This window comes from Ammospiza caudacuta, chromosome 15, assembly GCF_027887145.1.
Source record: "Ammospiza caudacuta isolate bAmmCau1 chromosome 15, bAmmCau1.pri, whole genome shotgun sequence".
Lineage (NCBI taxonomy): Eukaryota > Metazoa > Chordata > Aves > Passeriformes > Passerellidae > Ammospiza > Ammospiza caudacuta.
The window spans coordinates 14,648,575-14,667,863 of NC_080607.1; the positions used below are offsets into that span (position 1 = coordinate 14,648,575).

Genomic DNA, 19,289 nt, shown 5'->3' on the forward strand with positions numbered 1-19,289 from the left:
AAGTCATCCAGGGCAGCCAGAGGAATGTCCTGGGTTCCAACACTTCCCCAGCAGCCACAAACCTCTTTTTGCCTCCAAAAGCAGCAATCCTCTGTGTCAGGAGGAGAGGGTAATCCAGCAGGAGACACCAACTCACAGGGCCTCGAGGCCACCTGTAGCCCCATGTTTCTTTTCACAGAGAAAAGCAAGGCACAAATCTTCCCAAGAATATTTCTGGGTTTCACATTCTCTGAACCTCAGAGAAAGGAAAAACAATTCTTATCATTTGCTGTGCCCGTGTTTGTGCCAAAGTAGAATGCAGTTGGAGATTGTTTACCCAAAGTGATGGTGTTTTGTTTCCTTGGCCTGTCAGGGCCATGTGTATATGTAAGTTGGGACTGTCAAGGGACAGTCATGAGATTCTGTGCAGTTGTGTGCAGAGTTGAGTGCTTGGCAGATTCAGTTTAGAGGTAATGTAATATAGTATAGAAGAATATAGTATAATAAGGTAATTAATCAGCCTTCTGATAAGATGGAGTCAGATACATCATTCTCTCTCCCATTGTCAGGGGTTCCCTGTGAATTCCACAGTCACCTGGTGCCTGAAGCTCCCGTAGCCATGAGGGGCCTTATTAATGCTACAAATTAAGCATAAACCTGAGTTCCAACCTTCCTCCTCGGAGATGCCACATTGGCCCTGCAGCAAATGGCACCATGGATACACCCCTGCCAAGAACTGCAGCTGGGAAAGGAGGACAAGTGATGAAAAACACACACACAAGTACCTGTGAAAGAGTGATTATATTTCTATGCCTTTATAGCAATATAATACTTCATATCAGATTCGAAAACATACTTCCAAATATTTTAAATTACCTGTACACCTAAACAGCCTGGTTATGGAATAGGAATGCCATGTTACTGCTTACTAAAATCCTTGAATTGCCAGTCCCACAGCAACATAATAAATGCCCAGAATCCCAGGAGCTTTTGTTTAGCTCTGGAAACAACACACTCAGATAAAGCTCATTTTATAAACACTAAAATTGCATTGCAATATCCATGTATATGTATATATATATATGTATATGTATATGTATATACACCCATACATACAATATATATATATATATGAGAAGAAAAAACTTCTAACTTTCATAAATACATCATACATAAAATAAGCTCCCAAAATACATTCATGCATTTGCCCATCTAAGATCCCTGCTTGTACCCAAGGTGTCTAAGCTGGGAAGGGCAAGGCCTGGAGACAGGCTCGTGCTTGCAGGTGGCTCCAAACCCAGGTGAAGGTGTTGGGGCAGGGCTGGGGTTAAATCCTGCATCAGTGGGTCTAATCCTGCCTCTCTAGAAAAACAGGGCTCTCCTGCATGCCCCATCAAAGCTGCACCAGCTGCCCTTCCACAAGCACCAAAAGCCACCATCCATCTCGCCCTTATCACTTTTAGTTTTTCCAGGAGTTACTAGAGATAGAATCATTGAATGGTTTGGGTTAAAGATCATTTTGTTTCAATCCCCTGCTGTGGGCAGAGGCATCTTCAGCTTGATGGTGAAGTTTTGCTCAAAACCCCAGCCAAGCTGGCACTGAGCAATTCCAGGGATGGGGCAGGGGGTGCACAGTGTGTCCCAGCACTCCTCAGGGGCTGGGAAACAAGGGTTTGGAAGCAGAGAGCTCACCCTGTGGCTCTGCTGGAAGGGGATCTGTGAATGGAAGAAGCTGTTTTCCTCCACTGACCTGACTATCAACTCCACTCCCAGCAGCACCATCCCTGCCTGCAACAGGAACACTCTGAGGGTCAGTCCTCTGCTAATGAAGGAAGCAAATGCCCATCCTGTGTCCATCTGTGGAAGCACAAATACACAGAATATAAAAAAAACATCTACAGAGCAAATCTGAGTGGGAGCTGGCAGGAAGGAAGGGCAGTTGTGCAGCTCAGGGCTGCAGGCGCTGCCCTGTGACCACAGTGACACCAGGCAGGATTCCAGGGGCTCCCTGTGCCCCCCTGGGGATGCACCTGCACCCTGTGGCTGGCTGCACACCAAGCACCAGCCTGGCCTGATCTCCACTCAGAGGGCAGCCAGACTCACATGTGCCCCAATTCCTCTTCTGCCCCTCAGAAAGGTCCTGATCCATATTGCAAGAGCACATTCAAAGGTCGTTTTGGGAACGCTGCCCTCTCTCCCTGCAAGAGTTACAAGCCAGCATCCCCCTTCCACAAGGCAGACCCACCCCTCAGGCTACTGGTCTAGAGACAAACTAAATTCACTCCAACCTTTCTGTTTACCCAAACCCACTGTCTTTACAGAACAACCCAAGATAAACATTGCATAGATCTGTATCTCACGCCTTCCCACGCCCAGCAAACAGCAAGAAGTTCAAGTTTTGCACAGTACATTACAAAAGGCATCACTTTTAAACAACACAAATAAAAAAACTGAAGTGTCACCACGGTGTAAACCCTGCAATGAGTGAGGCAGTGAGTGTACAGTGCTTGGCAGCTCTGGGAATGGCTGCCTGTAGTGTATTGATGGATTTGCTAATCAAATCTCCTCTCCCAGTAATAGGAACTTGCATAATGAGAGGAGCTGCTCCTGAACAGAGTGATTCTGTGTGCCGTGGGAAGGAGGAGGACACTGCCAGGGCTGTCTGCTTTGCATGCAACAGTTCAAGGGCCAGTGACCCCTTTGCAGTGCAGACTGCAGAACAGCAGTGCTCCTCCCCAGCTTGGAAGTCCCAACAGGAGCTTTGCTACAGTTGGCTTTACAATTGAGATATTCAATACAGTTGGCCCAGATCCTCTGGTGGTTTAAACCCCACATGCTCCATTGGAGTTACCAGTGATTACTTCCACAAGTGGAGAACGTGGTCCTGGCTTGTCACAGACACAGAATAAAGCTACAGTAGCCCTTTCTTTAAATAAAATTAAATAACTGCATGTGGCACCAGCGCACAACTTTAAATGTGCTTCTGCTGTTAAGAAAATAGCAAAGCACACCAGTGGTCACTTAAATTATTTATCTTCAACTAAAAAAAAGAATAAAAATTTAAAATATTACTGTTGATTTAAAAACCCCTTGGGAAACTGCATAATGTCTTCTCGTGGTATTTCTCAGTTTGAAAAAGTCTCTTGCATGTGGACAGTGCTATATATCCTCTTCAGCTGGCAGTGAAGGCTTGTGCTCCTGGAGGTCTCTGCTGCCATTTTCAGATGCATCCAAGCTGCCTGGAGGTGACTCTGAAGGTGGAGGTTTGTAGAGTAAACAGGCCACTATAAAGAAGGTTGTCCCGAGCACCTGCAGCCATGGAGACACCTCATTACTCTCTGCTCTCCCCCAAAACCACCCCACATCTGCAATGAGCTTTGCTGAGCAAGCTTTAGGGAGGAGGAGATGTTGGCCAGCCTGGGAAGCAGAGCAGCACTGAGAGCCAGAGGGGGTAAAAATCTGAATTTAGCCAGCCCCATAGCAATGGGATTTTGGAAAAGTTCAGCCCCACACAGACACCTGGAGCACAGTGCTGCATGAGCCAACACTGCCTCAGCCTTTTGCTGGAAGGCTTTTGAAAACCCCTTTATTATAGCAGCTGCTAAACACTACTATCTAGGGCAAGTGCTTGTTTGGGAGCAGTTAAAATGATGGTTTTCTGCTAATAAATAAAGCCCACTGCTCTAAGCTCTCTTATTTTCTAGCAGTGACTGGGAATGGTTATTTACAGCCTGCCCACAATGCCATCCCTCACTCTCACTAATACACTGCACTTGGATATTTTACTCCATTTCTAGCAAAAATCACTTTGTTTGCTGTTGGAAGGAGGTATTTCATATGGTGAAATAGAAGCTGTAATCCTAGAAAATAATGGGAATTTAACAGAATGATGGTGTCTGGAGCACCATTACCTGATGAGAAGCTACCAGGGCTTTTGCCTTCCCTGAGAAACTTCTTGTGTGAAAATTTAATTTTGTCTGGGGCTGGGCCAGATCAGGGCAACTCAATTTTGTAAAAATCTTTCCCAGAGCAAAACATTATGTCCTAGAAACCTGTCTGCTTTACCAGGGAGTGGAGATAAGCAGCAGCATCACCTTGTAGACCAGTCCAGCGACGAGGGTGTAGCGGCTCATGGCTGAGTTCTGGTACACGTAGCAGGAGCCCTGCTCCCCACACTGGTCCTGCCACAGCAGGCAGGATTTATCAATCATGGAGCCAAAGGCAATGGGGCCAGGGATGCCTCCTGTGGGCAGAGAGAGAGGGCACCTTCAGTTTGGGCAGCACTTTGCAGAAAAGCACCAAGCTCTGATGATACCATGATTAAGAGAACTCATCCTGCAGCATCCAGAGCTACCAGGTATCAAAAATATGCTGGATTTCAAGATCTGAGAGTCCAGCAGGTCTTTTGGCCATCCTGACCTACATTGCACAAGAGCCAAAAGACACTCACAGGAGCTTCAACACCTCTGCTCCTTTTCCTTAAAATTAGAGCACATTGGCAGGACATTGAACCTGTCACCTGTGATGTGTTACAGAACCCTCCACTGAGTTTGTAAATCACATGCAAAGGGAATTAGGTTGTCCTGAAAGGCAGCAAAAGAAAGAAAGCATCCTCATTTTCAGCAGTGTGTGTCCTACTCCCTTCTTTTCCAACCCAGTGTGTTTTATTCCTGGGTGACAGAACCACCAGACCTTTTTGGTGTTCAAATTCCCTCTGCTCCATACCTAAGGTTCGTACCACAATCCACTGGATCCCGAGTGCAAAGGACCTTTGTCTGTCAGAGACACACCTGGGGAGAAAAAGGGGTTTGTTTAAAAATGCTGCCAGGCTGCATCACCTCCCTGCTTCACAACTCCAGGTCCTTGGAGTTGTGCTCACCTGGGACCTGCAGCTCACCTGGGACCTCCATCCCTCTGGAGATTTAGGGTCACCCCAGTGCAGAGTCCCTCCACCCCTGCTGCCAATGTATCCCATGTGTGTATCCCATGTCAGAGGACAAAGCTCCCAATGCTGAAATTTACTTTCCCAGCTAGACTGGGACAGGAATTAGTCCTGATGTCTCCAGGTTGCCATCACCTCAGTGGTTCCCATCACACCTTTCCCATGCTTGATCCAGCAGGAAAAAGCAGAGAGGAGGATATTGAGGCTTCCTGCAATGCTGGCAGAGGACAAGGCCATCCCCGCTTACCTCAGAGTGGCAGTCAGGGCAGGAATGCTGCTCAGGAAGGTGAAGAGGATGACCACAAATATGAAGCACAGGAGCAAGGGCTTTTTGGCACAGGAGGAGGTGCATTTCCCTGCCTCTGCTTTGCCAGAGCCAGGCAGGAGGGCATTGTCAACACAGCTGCATTCCTGGTAGACCTGGGAAAGAAAGGCTGGTGGGGGCTCTGCTGAGGAGAGTGGGGTGACAGTCAAAGCTTTAAAAATAAGAAATTCAGGGAGGGCAGAAAGCAGCTGGTTAGACTCCCAGAAGGAAGTAGAAATCAAGCCGCATTTTTGACACGCCTCTGTTTCCAAACAGGAATATCAAGCAAGGGAAATTAACTCTGCCAGGCAGCTGAGTATCACCTCTACCCTCCCTAAGCCTTCACCTGACTCCATGGGCAACATGCTGGAAGGATGAGGAGCTGCATCATGTTCATCCAAGACCCTAAAGGAGCACTAGGACAGAAATCAGGGGCTTACCAAGCTCCCCGCCTGCCTGGGTGATTTTCCACGGATTTCAGCAGAGTTTGACCCAGAATGAGGCAAAGATGATTGGACACAATGAGAGAAGCAAAGCAGGGTGACCTCAGAGTACCTCCTGCCTTTATCTCACATGGTACCTGAGAGCATCCACCCTGCCCTGCCTGATTTTGCACTGATTTGCAGCAAATCTCAAACCCATATGAGCCAGCCAAATCACTCAGAGATGTGCCACCACCCTGTTCATGCACAGTGCTCCCAGACCTACCTTCTTGCCATTCCTGAGGTTTACAGACACACTTTTGCAGCCAGCGTGGCAGGGGGAGTAGTACATGATGCCATCAGTGCCACAGACAGGGCTGTAGGTGCCCTGCAGGCAGCCACACTGGGCATTGCAGGCTGCTGTCAGGTTGAGGTGCCCACCTGGCAAAGCACTGAGGGAAACACAGGAGCAGTCAGTGAGCAGCTCTTCACAGGAGGAAATGAAGAGAGGAAGGGACAGTGGGAGTTGTGATGGATCCCCAGGCTTGGAAAGGCTTTCATCCCACCAAATTTTAACCATGCCCTGGAACTGTCTCTCCCACAGCCACCCAGGGAGTTTAAGTGACCAGCTCTTAGGGTGACACTTCCATTCAGAGAGGAGATTCCCACTTTTGGTCCAGTTTACCCCACTGGAGAGAGATGGGGGCTGCTGCAAAGGCAGCTGAAGGGTGGAATATCTCCCACTCTGGTGCTGCTGATCTTCCCTCCCTTACTAACTAGGGAGCCTCTTCCATAAACTCCATCTCACTGCAAAACTCAGGACATCTATTTTCTGTCTCACACAAAAAATCTATTTTCTGTCTCACACTCTGGTGTGAGACACCAACTTTCAACACCAACACACCCACACATAACTGCCACCAGCACTGTGTGTTTGAATTACCCTGTTCTGAGCAGATCCCCTCAGGACAGACAGACAGACAGACAGGGTGGTTGTTGTTACCTTCCATCATACATCTGGGTTACTCCTGCCATGGGCATGTTAGGGCAGTGGATAAAAAAAATGAAGATGGCCAGCAGACTTGACACTGTGCAAAGCAAACACAGCTTGATGATTCCTGAGCAGCGCAGTTTGAGTTTATTCACGAGGAATCCTCCCAGGAATGTGCCTCCCCCTCCGGCTGGCACCACCAGATAACCTGGAAAGGAAGAGGAAAAAAACCCCACAAGTGAGTTTGGAAATGTCAGCAAGGAGTTTTCAGGTTTGAAGACATTAATTGCAGTGTATTTTGCATATAAATGACTCCTTGCTTTCTGTGTGGCTTCTTGGTGGGAGTTCAGTGGATGCTGCTGTAGTGGGTGGTCCTGTGTAACAGCTCAGGTAATTTGGCATGAACCTGTTAAGGCAGCTTTTCCTCCCCAGAGATCTTACAACTGGCTCTTTGAGGAGTGCTGATGCTTGTTGGACACCATTCCTGGGTCTATGTTACGGCACTTGGGTGAGGATCTCCCAGTTTTTGGATGCTATCCCCCCCAGCTCTGACATCCCTCCTCAGAGGAAATGTTTAGCCGGTGTTTCCTGGTGATGCACTAGGAGGAATTACAATTATTTTGCCTTCCTCTAGAGGGTAACAGATGGCTACAGAAGTGACACATTTCTTCCTGATGTCAGTAGATGCAGCTCTGGAAATGCACTGGGTGTAGGTGTGCTGATAGGAAATGATCCCATCCAACAGCTGAAGGGGATAACCAGTCCATAATTAAACTGCAAAGCATCTGTCTCCATTCTAAATGAGCTAAAAGTGCTCTTCTATTTGTTGGAAAAATGGGAAAACATTGCAAAAACATGTTTCCCTTACCAAAAAAGGTGGCAGCTTCAGAGGCACTTAAACTGAACTGAGACTCCAGGAATTTGGGCCCAAAGGTGGACATCCCAGCAATCAGGGTTGCTTCAGTTGCTCCTGCTAAGCAGAGGAAGATGAAGGTGGGGTTCTTCAGAAGTAGCAGCACTGACCTGGGAAGGACAAATATATTGGAATTGAATCACAGATTTCAGGCACATTTTAATTTCAGATCTTCCAAGTCAGAAGGATCACACACAGCATCCCATCATCCTGCAACTCTGAAAGGAAAAACACCAAAAGGAAGATAATTGGGGTTGAAGGAGGTTTTCCAGTCAATGACACAGAGTACATGTGTGTAACTCACACTAAGGGCATCCACAACTTCTACATGGATGATTTCAGCAGGAATTTCCCAACATTTGGGGTCAGGCTGAGTACTTTGTCTGTTTCAATGGGGCAATACTGAGCGGACATTACTCCTCACCAAATCTCCATCATTTCAAGGTTTTATTAGTGCCTGTTGGCAGATATCTTGGGACTCCTGACTCAACCAAGAGCAACATCCTCACATACACACGTTACTTGTTCACCCACGCTCTCAGAACAATAACAACCTCTGATAACCAGAGATGTTTTGTAACTCAGGGGAAATACCAAGCAAGCCTTTCTATATGGAGGAAACACCTCCAAGACACCTGAAAACCAGAAAGCAATCCTTCTGCCACAATCTAAGCCCAGTTTTACTTGAAGCTTAACGTATAAATTGAGTAACTCCATTTTACTTTGACCCACTGGGATTTAGGAGAGAGCCACAGATATGCCTGAGAAATTGCCATGTGTCATTTATATGCAGATCCAGCAACAATTCCATCCCTGAGATGCAGAAAGGCCCTCAGGCACAGGGAATGGTCTCAATTATCTCTCACTATCTCGGATATTGGACTAAGAGGACTGACATTGATTCTCAGGGGATGTTTTGTAACCAGTTTCAAATTCTGCCCCATGACTTCCCCCTAGCCAAGCCCAGGCCAGTGCCATGGGTTATCCCATTTGTGGGATGGGCACAAATCCTGCAAGAGCCATGCCATGGGATGCTCACAGAGCAGAAAGGCACAGTCACCACCTCCTGCTCTGGAGACGTGCTGAGGCTCACAGTCAGATTTATGCAACTTCACTCACATGGAGAATTTCATTACATCAAAAGAACAAAGAAGCTGAAAGACAGAAATGCCACACATTCCTACACTTTGATTACAGGGGGCTTTACACTGCCTAACTCTTGGGATTAGTTTAATGTACTATTTTATTTTCCAGATTTTTTTGACTGTGCTTTATTTAGAAGCATAAATTTTAATACTTTAGTGAGAAAATGCTTGTAGATCTTGTGGCTGAGGCAGAAAACAGACAGTGCTTTCACCTTTTTACAGAGAAGAGTAAAAGAGAGTGCTCCCTGCACTAGTGTGACTTTGTACCCTCTGCCCAAAAGTTACAGGCTGGACTTGCAAGTAGGAAAATGCAAAGGCATTCTTTTCAGCACTAAGAATAAGGATTTACTTAATCTGTCTGAAGGCAGAAGATGTAGTTGTGAGGAGCTATGGCACATAAAACCTTACCAAAGACAGCACAAACCTTTTTATTACATCAGCAGGACTTTAAACACACCCAGAAATCACCTAATTCCTGAATAGCCTCGGCAGTGCTCAGCTCTTGCAGCCAAAGGAATTTCAGGAGGCCCAGCACTGCAGAGAAGAATCCCACCACCTAAAAAAGCTGAGCTTCCAAGGTTTTACTGATATGGGCACACACAGGAACTCTTTCTCACGTAATGGCTCTCTGAGCAGGGTGGGACCACCTGCATGATCAGAACCTGCTCCTCAGAGCATGGCATGCTCAGAACACCCCAGATAAATGGATATTATCCAATTTTACAGCATGTGAATGGGGGCTTTTCCAGCAAAAAGTGACACCCACTGCCACCATCACCAAGGGAACAGAGGGCACCACACGCATCCCACAGGAACATGAACCAACCTCCCTTTGTTCCATTTCATGGCTTTTCTAACTCCCACCCTGCACCTAATCCAGGAGTGATCAGTGAAATACTGACCACAGCTCCTTGTGCTGAAGATCAGGGCTTGCCATGCCAGGCAGTGATCCTCACAAACTCCACCCTGCTGCTTGCAGGGTCAAAATCTCCTGTTGGTACAGCTCTGCATGCCCTCCCCTTGAGTCCCTCTGCTCTGACAGCAATCATATGGAAGCAGAGAAAGAAAAATGCTGTTTTATCAGGCCTTTTCAACACAAGAGTTAATACAGAAGTGTCTCCAGGGCAGAGGATTAGGCTGTATGGGCTGCATTCCTGTAAGCTCTCAGGCAGCACTGTGAATGCAGCAACTCATGAACCTCACTTAGAAAGGACCTGATGGCATGGAACAGTATTTTATTTCATCAGTATTTCTGCTTATCTTTGTGAGACTGTTACTGCCTGTACTGTGAGAAAAGTGTGGCACACAGTCCCTGACCAAGACAAAAGGAACAGGGAGTGTTCTTTGGCCTTACCCTCCAGCCTGGTCCACGTGTCCCCAGGAGCTGCCTGCACAGATGGGATCTCCTCCTTAATGCAAGTTTCCAGAGCAGAAAGCCTTGAAGGCACTTCCCTTTCATTAATCAAAACCAGGGACCACAAAAGTCTGTTGGGTTCCTGCTTTGCAAGTACACTGAGGTCTGGACTGGTCTGAATTCCCTGATACAAATTCCCACCTTTGCGATTTATTATTCAGAAACAAGGAGTGAAAGATGCTCCTGGAGGAGGATTGTCTCTGTTCCTGCTGTTAGACAGCAGAAACAGTGGGAGCTTTGCTCCAGACAAGAAAGAAAAGCATCAAGCACTGAATATCATCCCTCTCTGCTGCCCTGTTTGTGTTGGTTTTAGCCACAGACTTATCGTTATTTAAATGCAGGTTTTGAATTCAATTTCCGTGAGCAGAACAAGCCGTGACCTCGGAAAATGGCACCCAGTCAAGAATGCCATTTAATAACAGCACTGGAGTCTGCTCAGTGTAATATTCTTCATACAACTGCCTTAACCCCTGGTAAACTTCCTACAAAGTCTCCAAGCAGTTCAGATGGGTGTGAGTCGTTGTGTTGACACAACACAGCTCGACTGGTGCTGAAAATTCCTGTTCTGAGCACCTGTTCTGCCTCCATCCTCCTCTGCCAGCACAACAAAGAGCACAGCTAATGCTCAGAAGTGATTGCTGGCAGCAGCCTGGGGTTTAGCAACATCTTTGCAGGGAGCAGCCATCACACATGGATAAAATCTCCTCCCTAAAAACGGTCCTGGGAGAAATAAAAAAAAAAAGGAATATCTCAATGGTGACAGATCCCCTTATTGACTGCAAACTCCAAATGGAATCAATATTCAGGTATCTCTGCAACATCCAGAGTCTCCATGCCAGCTAACCCCCTGCAATAAATAAAGCAGCACCTCTCCCCCTGCCCTCCATTTCAATACAACTCAGCACAACGAAAAAAAAAAATCATAAAATATTTCAAAAATCCATAACAAAAATATGTTGTTAAAAGATCACATTTTATTTTGGCTCCTGCTTTGTTCCCATCACAGAGCCGAGCAGCAGCTCAAGATTAAGCAAGTTGCTGTGTCACTGCCTTGCTGGAGAGATAAGAAGTAGTAATATATAAAAGGTGGCTGGAAGATGTGAAGGCAAAAAAAAAAAAAAAGGAAACCAAGAATAAAAGAGAAAAGGAACTGAAAGTTACAGTGTGGTATATTTTGTTCCCTGGCTTTGGAAGGGAGCTGTGAGAATCACAGGGCCTGTTTCATCTCGTTTCTCATTAAAAATGACAAAACAGGGATCTAACCCAAGTAAAAATAGAGGAAAGGAATAAAGCCCCAAAGGGCTGGGGAGGAGGAGCTGCTGGAAACACGCAACTGGGCCAGGTGAGGCAGAAATAATGCTGCTGGGGAGAGGGAGGGAGCTGGCAATGCCTAGGCATCTCCCTTCACCTAAAGCTGGGCATCAAGCCACTCTCAGTGAAACTCAGTGTGTGGCACAGCACTGCAGGTGGACATGAGCTTCTGAAAACCCAGATGGGACCAGCCACTGTTCCCCTGCTCCCCCATGGGACCCCCAGCACCAGCTCTAGCTCAGCCTCTTTGCCAAGAGCTCCCAGATCTTGATAGGACCAGGCACTTGGACACCTCCTCTGCAAGAAAGTGTCATTGCCTGAAGAAGGGCAACACCTTGGAGCTGGCAGGGTTGAAGGAAGCTCAGCTTGGGCTCATCACTCTCCCTGCCCTTTGCAGGGCTCCCTAAGCTCTGTGTGGGGTGCTTTTCTCACCGAGGCAGGTCTTTCACTGTTTTCCCAAAGTCTGGATCCAATGCTTTCTTGTGGCTGCCATCCTTCAGCTGATGAGCCTCAGACACCCTCATGACGATGTAGCGCTGGGACCCTACATGAAAAATGAGAGGCAAAGGGACGAGGAGTGTGTCAGACACAGGGCATGGATGCCACTGAAATCATGGATTTACAGGGGGAAAACACAACATGACATCCTCCCTCCACCATAGCTGCAAGGGACAAGCAGTAACAGAGGCAGATGGGGTGAAATCCATTTAGGAAATCCAACTTAAATGCAGGAAGCTGTTCCTTTGCTCCCAGGTCCCCAGCTAGACACGTGCAGGAGGATGGATGGAAGCCCCAGGGCAAGAGGAGCACTGTGCAGTGCCAGCCCCAAACCCAGAGCCCAGGAAGGAGCACTGTGCAGTGCCAGCCCCAAATCCCAAGCCCAGGAGGATTCCCCGTACCTGGGAGGCGCTGGGGGTAGCCCAGGATGGGGATGGAGATGAGCAGAGAGGCAGCTCCAGCCCCCAGGAAGCCGATCCACCAGGCCCCCACCCACAGCGTGTTCTCTGGGGCCATGTCAGTCCTGCAGGAAGAGAAGCCAAAGGGACAAAGGGACAGAGGAGATGGTTGGGGACAGAGCAGGGCAGCCCTGTGGGTCTTGCCCTGAGGCTGGCAGGGGCTAAAGGGTCATGGGGGTGACAGCAAAGGACACTGAGTGATCTGATGGGGATGCCATGTCCTCCATCCCTCCTGCCTCAGCACAGCACAACACGAGCCCAGGAAATCACACCATTCTCATAATTCACCTCACTGCTTTTCAGCTGTGCTTTGAGGGTTGCAAAGATCCTTACTCCACCCCAAAAACATCCTTTGCAAAAAAACTGGTGGAAATAACTAATTTCTTCCCCTGGAAACCCATTCCCCCTTTTTAATCCATTCATCTGCCTTAGAAAATGGTGTTCCTGCCTAAGGCAGAGGGGTTGGAACTAGATGATCATTAATGTCCCTTCCAACCCAAAGCATTCTGTGATTCTGTGATCTACCAAAGAGCCTGGAAGGAAAGAAGAATAAATCACAAATATTACAAAGCAAGGAGGGACTAAGCATTCTGGTGGGATGGCTGGGAGGGCGAGCAGCACTGCTGGGAGCACCACCTCATCAGGGAACTCATTCAAAAAATCCACCTGCTGCTCACAGCCTCATTAGCACAGGCAGTGCAGCGTGAGGAAGGATTTAAGCTGATAGGTTTGTCAGCAATTTCCCCTCAGCAGCAGCACTAATGCAAACCACCCTTCCAGCCTCCCTGCCTGCAGACACACCACCCACCCCAGGCACGCTTCCACCCAGCCACCAGCTCATTGCTCCAGATCATTGGTATTATTTTTTTCTACCCCAAAGGAAACACAGAGCAGAAAGGGAAAGGAACAAGATTTTTTTTTAACGACTTACTCTCTGCCAATTTCAGTATAAATATTTAGAAACATTCCTCCTACCAGATAACCCGCTGCAGGCCCAAGGATTGCAGCAGTGTAGAAAACAGCTGAAAGGGAAAACAAGTTGTGTTAGACAACGTCAGCCAGGGATCCCCAGTGTGATTCCCTCCTAGATGCAGGATGCTCGGCCTCTGGCTGCCTCACACCCTTCCCACTAAACCACCAAAACACAAACCCAGATCCTTCCAACAAGTTTTCCTCTCACACTTCTGTTCCAGGGAAGCTTTTGCATCCAATCTGGGAAGTTTTATAGTATGGGGCAGGTAAAACTGGTTCAGAATTAAACCATATTTAGCAGGGATGCTGCTGATCCCACTGCCACATCCTGACTGGCACAGCAATGAGCAGCAGGATTCTCTCCCCACTGACAACACAAAATGTCTACACTAAATACAGCGCCACTGGCACTTATTTCAGTTTGCTGTTTAAACCATGACACATGGAAAGATCAACTTGCTGATGATCTCCTTGTGATCTTCCCACACTACACAGCCTTCTGATACAGCATGGGCAGACTGACACATTTTGAAATTGCTAAAAGATCACCCTTTTGGCACTTCCACCAACAGGACTGTGAGTGTTTGGCAGCTGCTGAGTGACCAGTGATGCAGAGGAGTGAGCTGAGCCTCTTCTCTTGGCTGTGTTTGCACCAGCAGTAGCTGAGCAGCCCAGTGACCATCCCTGCTGTGCTGAGGCCTGAAGGGATGATGATCTACAGATTTACATCAGATATAAATGATGGTGATAAAACACTGGCACAGGCTGTCCAAACAGGTGGTGGATATTCCATTCCTTGACAAGGTCAGACTGGATGTGTCTCTGAGCTGAGTTGAAGGTGTCCCTTCTCATTGGACTAGATGACCTTCAAAGGTCCTTTTGCCCAAACCATGCTGTGATTCTGTGCCCCTTTGCACGGATATGGGGTATGGCCTCATGGCTGTCTGCCAGTGATGCTAATGCCACATGGCTGGCCCCATGCCAGGAGTAGGAGGCACTGCCCACCTACAGGGCACAAGCTGTGGGAGGAAAAATACCCAACCGAGCTCACAGTTTTCCTCCTGGTAAATTATCAAAACAGAGCCACATCCCTCTGAGTTCCACCTTGCCCCTCAACTGGAAGAAAAGATTAAGCAGTGTTGGGAGAGGTGCTCCCAGAGTGGACTGGGAGATGATTCTTGGGGTCTCCAGCTGGTCAGAGTGACTCCAAGTTGGAAAGTCTCTTTTCCCAGCCCAGCAGTTGAAGAAGGAGTCAGAACTCTTCATTTCTGGGTCTCAAGGTTGTTTATTGTATCTTATCTATAAAATTCTTTCTCCTGACCTGCTGAGGTCCACTCAGCAAGACAGTCAGAGGCACTCTGCCTGCCCTCAGGGCGGTGTTATCTTTTTATACTAAAAACTACGTGTACAATATTTGCAATTACTTTCCAATACCTATCACCTATGTTAGACAGTGAGCTTGGTAATTGTTTTTTCCAAGGGCTAAATCAAAGGCACAGGGGTCTTGGGCTCTGTGCCAAGGTCTCCGAGCCCCCTGCCAGGGTCACAAGCCCTCCAGAGAAGCCAGAGGAATTTCCTGAGTTCCCACAATGATGAAGGACCATGACGTCTCCCTCCCTCCCTCCCACCACCCTGCTGCTAAAGGGCTGGAGCTGCCCTTCTGTCACAGACATCTTTTAATGGAAAATCCTTTCCTTAGGATTTTTCCTCCTGAGAAGCTGAGAGGCCCCAGGAACAAAATGTAAACATTGATTATCTGCTGCTGTGGAATGCAACAGGTGCATCTGTGATTGTAATGGCAAATCACAGCCCAGCTGGCTCAGACAGAGAGTCTGAACCACAAGCCTTTGTTATCATTCATTCTTTTTCTATTCTTACCTAGCCTCCTGATTAAATCCTTTTTTCTATTCTTTTAGTATAGTTTTAATGTAATATATATCATAAAATAACAAATCAAGCCTTCTGAAACATGGAGTCAGATCCTCGTCCCTTCCCTCATCCTAAGCCCCCTTTGAACGTGGTCACACCCTTCAGCCCCACTCACCAATGTACACAGGGGAGTAGTTGGTCTTGACGTTCTCATCCAAGTAGGTGACGCCGAGCGTGTAGAGCGGCGTGGCTCCCATGCCGTGCAGGAACTGCCCCAGCATGAAGACAAACCTGTAGCCAGAGAGGCTGGAGGCGGCCTGGGAGCAGGGCAGGCTCTGGTTCGCCCCGCAGACGCCCACATGGGCCGCCGAGCGCGCCTCGTAGGGGCCCGTGGTGAAGTGTGGCAGCGCGAAGAGCAGGGAGCCCAGCCCCATGAGCAGCACGCCCCAGCCCAGCCAGCGGGGCTTGTGGCCGTTGCCCCCGAAGTAGCTGACGAAGGTGAGGCAGACGCAGGCCGCGATGTCGTAGGAGCTGGCGATCAGCCCGCTCTGGTAGCTGCGCAGGTCGAAGCGGCGCTCGATGGAGGTGATGACGGTGTTGATGAAGCCGTTCACGGTCATGCCCTGCAGGAAGGAGGCCACGCAGAGGAAGAACAAGACCCCTTTGGATGTGTTGCAGGGCTGCAGGCAGTCGGGGGTGAAGGCCCCCCAGCCGCAGGCCAGTTCCTCCCCTTGGGCAGACACGTATTTGATCCCTTCCTCGAGCAGCGTCTGGTCCTGCGCCGGGCTGGGTGTGCAGAGTGGCTCAGCAGAGGAGTCTGAGGGGCTGGGGGCCCCTGAGGGGCTGGGGGCCCCCGAGGAGCCCACGCCATTGCTCAGGGGGATGCTGCAGCCATCGCCCTCCCTCGCTGTGCCCAATGGCCGGCCGGCCTCACCGCCATGAGGGGATGGGCGGGAGAAGTCGAGGGGGTGAGCGAAACAAAAGCCATTTTCTCTGGTGGAGTTCTGGGGCATTGCCATGAACGGGAATGCAGAGTCTGGTGGCACACTGAGGTGGGCTGGTGGCCAGGGTGGCTCTGTGGGGCAGCAAGGAGATGCAATGTCCAGGAGATGCAATTTTCAGCACTTACTTCAGTAGGGAGACGGTGAAGGTATGGGCCAAGACCATTCTGATCTGTGCAAAGAGAATTTTTACATGCCTTTATACAAAACAATGCTCAAACCCCTCAAATATTCTTTTTTTTTTTTTTTCTTTTTTCTAAGACGTATAAGCATTTCACTATGCAGTTTACCTGGTCACATGCCTTCCACCATGGGATGTGCTGGTACCTCAGGTGTCAGGGCATCACTAACATTACAGAAAAGAACAAAACATTCAAGAGCCTTTAAAGAAAAGCACCTCTAAGGCAGTGTCCCCACCAACTGAAGCCCCCTATCCCTCCCCTCTGATAAAGACCTGCATCCCCCTTCTTCCCTCTGCAGAGAACAGCCCACACAGCTACAACTTTCCCACTGCTAGAAGTCCTTTGGTCTCTCTTTCGCACTCTGCCAATAACAGTTTATAATTATCCTGAAAAGTTTCCACAGTCAGATTGATTTTATTCCAAGCCCTCAGATCTGTTTACAACTATTCAGTAAAATCCTTTCTATAACTAATTAGACTACATGCCATTTCAGAGCAGGCTGGAGGGCAGAGGCAGCTGACTCTAACCTGATTACCAATGCAGACTGCCTTCTTTCACCCTGTTCCTGTGCATTGCACCACCTGACCCTGCCAGCAACCAAGAGTATTTTTCCTTAAATGCCTTGGCTGAACTATAAATGATGAAAATAATAAGGTTCTCCCTTGAATACTGGTCTTAAACATGCAACAAATGCTAAGCAAGAACTGTTTAATAAGAGAGCATCCTCAAAGCATCCTGTATTTCTCAGTAATTTTGCCAATATCTGTTTGAGAGCTTCCCATAAAAATGTTCCCCCTGAGATGACAGCCTCATCATCATGGAAGTGGAAAAAAGGGCTTTTTTTTCCCTGATAAAATGAACTATGTTCAGATGACTGTAACCCGGCAATATTGCAACCTTTGGTGAAGACTTTAATACTTATCTGTGTGTTGCTGTAAAAAAATGATCAACATTTGCTAAATAGATGTGTTTCTCTGCACCAGTAGGTCTTGCAGGCACTGGGGCAGGAGGACTTGGCAGAAAGTGATGCTCAGATCACCACCAAGGTGCTGCTCCTACTCCAGAAGGGCAGGGGACAGCCCACATGTGCTACCAAATCTTAAACATTCATGTCAGGAGTTTACAACACGTGTTTACAACACATCTGGTCAAAGTATTGGGCTTCATAAACAAATGAGGTCCAACTTTCACTTGCAAATAACTTTATCTCAATTACCCTGTCTGGGGAGCAGTGTTCATGGACTATTTCCTATTTCAAGCTCCAGATTCCAGCAGAGATTTGATGACAGTGCAGGGCAGGTGAGCCTGGCATCACTTTGCAGCTCCACACTGGACTCCTCCAGGTAACTCCTACCTTAGTTGGCTGAGTACAGCCAGGTAACTTTGATCTGTAAAGTGTAAATGCAAAAACTGATTGCAGGGGTGGAAATTTTGCTGCAGAGACAGACTGTTGTAATGTGCTGGCACAAAAAAATTATGCCTTGCTGCAAGGCTCTATTTTTTCCACTTTTTTTGCCTCTCCAGTGTTCTTATGACTCTCACAGCTCTAAATCTGTTTCTCATCTTTGGATGCAATATTGGAAGCAATAAATAAGCCTGCTTTAGCACTCTGTTAAAGTCAGGAGTGATTATTAGGTGCTGAATCAGGCTCTAAGGGGCGGAATGGTTCATACTCATGTAAATCAAACGCCTCCTTGCACAGCAGCCAGGGCTGCAGCTGCACCCTCCTCCTATCAAACTTGTATCAGACTCATGTCTGATGTTACACTTGACTGCACTTGTAAAGAAGGTTTCTTGGCTGGGGATTGATTTTGCTCTCACTGATTTCAGCAGATAGAAGCAGCACATCTCTGTTATTACCTGATATGCAAGCAGGAGCCCTGAGCTCCCCAACCGGCCCAGCTTCACCCTGGAGGAAAAACTCCTTTAAACACTGGGATCTCTCCTTTGATACCTCATGAATTTATATTGCTATTTTGGTATTTCATGAGTCAGGAGAGAGGTTACAGCTCTTCATCAAAGGTTTTATTTCCTTGGTGGCAGCGGTCTGGGCCACCAGACCCAGGTGACCACATCATCCCCTCTTCAACTCCTGCCACTGTTAACAGCAAACAGGGTGAAACATTTCCAAGAAAGCAGCCAGCCTTTCCTCCAGGCAGCAGATGTTTCCCCCCACTCAGAAGCTTTCTCAGCCCCAACACCCCCTCCTGTACCCATCCCAGTGGACCTGGGCTAATGACTGGTGCCCAGGTGCTGTGGGCAGGGAGCCCACTCCCGCTCTGTGCCGCCCCCCAGAGCTGCTTGGCACCTCCTGAAGAATTCATAAACTGGCTGTGACACCTTCACTGTGGGTATCAGCTTTCACAGGAGCCATATGCCACTTCAGAGGACAAAATATAATCTTCAGGGGAAAAAAATCCAAGCAACTTCATGCACTTCCTAATCATTCATATTCTTCCGAGCCATCCATTTATTGCCTCCCATTCATCTCTGTTTTTAATGACTCAGCGGGTGATTTCTTGCTTACACTGAATCAGTCCCAATGCTATTATCTCTCTGCCATAGATTTCCTCATTTTGCTGCAAGATTTCTACTTTTTTTTCCACTGTACAGCTGGTTCCAGAGTGCCAACATTATCGAGTCAACACAGCAGAAGTAGCAAGGCAATGAAAGCATATGATTTGTATTTCCTGATGAAATCTGTAAAGACTTCCCCCCCCATAATATTTAGCATTAAATCAATAGTAAAACTTACAAGCTTTTCATCAGGTGATCATTTAAAAAGTCACAGGACCGATTAAAAACATTTTGTATTTCTGCCAAGGACTGCGATGAGATTAATGTTGCAAATTAACTCATAACTGACATGCAAAATAATCCCATTTGCT

The 19,289-nt window shown here is 47.8% G+C and overlaps 1 protein-coding gene across 1 annotated transcript; it reads right to left on the reverse strand.

The window, feature by feature from the left end:
* Positions 1–866: 866 nt before the first annotated feature.
* Positions 867–16,238, reverse strand: SLCO4A1 (solute carrier organic anion transporter family member 4A1). The gene is made up of 11 exons (XM_058814862.1): positions 15,394–16,238; positions 13,309–13,399; positions 12,321–12,442; positions 11,854–11,965; positions 7,507–7,661; positions 6,651–6,846; positions 5,934–6,099; positions 5,169–5,341; positions 4,705–4,769; positions 4,074–4,222; positions 867–3,288 (listed from the first exon to the last, which is right to left on the reverse strand). The coding sequence occupies exons 1-11, from the start codon at positions 16,235–16,237 to the stop codon at positions 3,139–3,141; spliced, it is 2,223 nt and encodes a 740-aa protein (XP_058670845.1). The 5' UTR covers position 16,238; the 3' UTR covers positions 867–3,138.
* Positions 16,239–19,289: the final 3,051 nt, after the last annotated feature.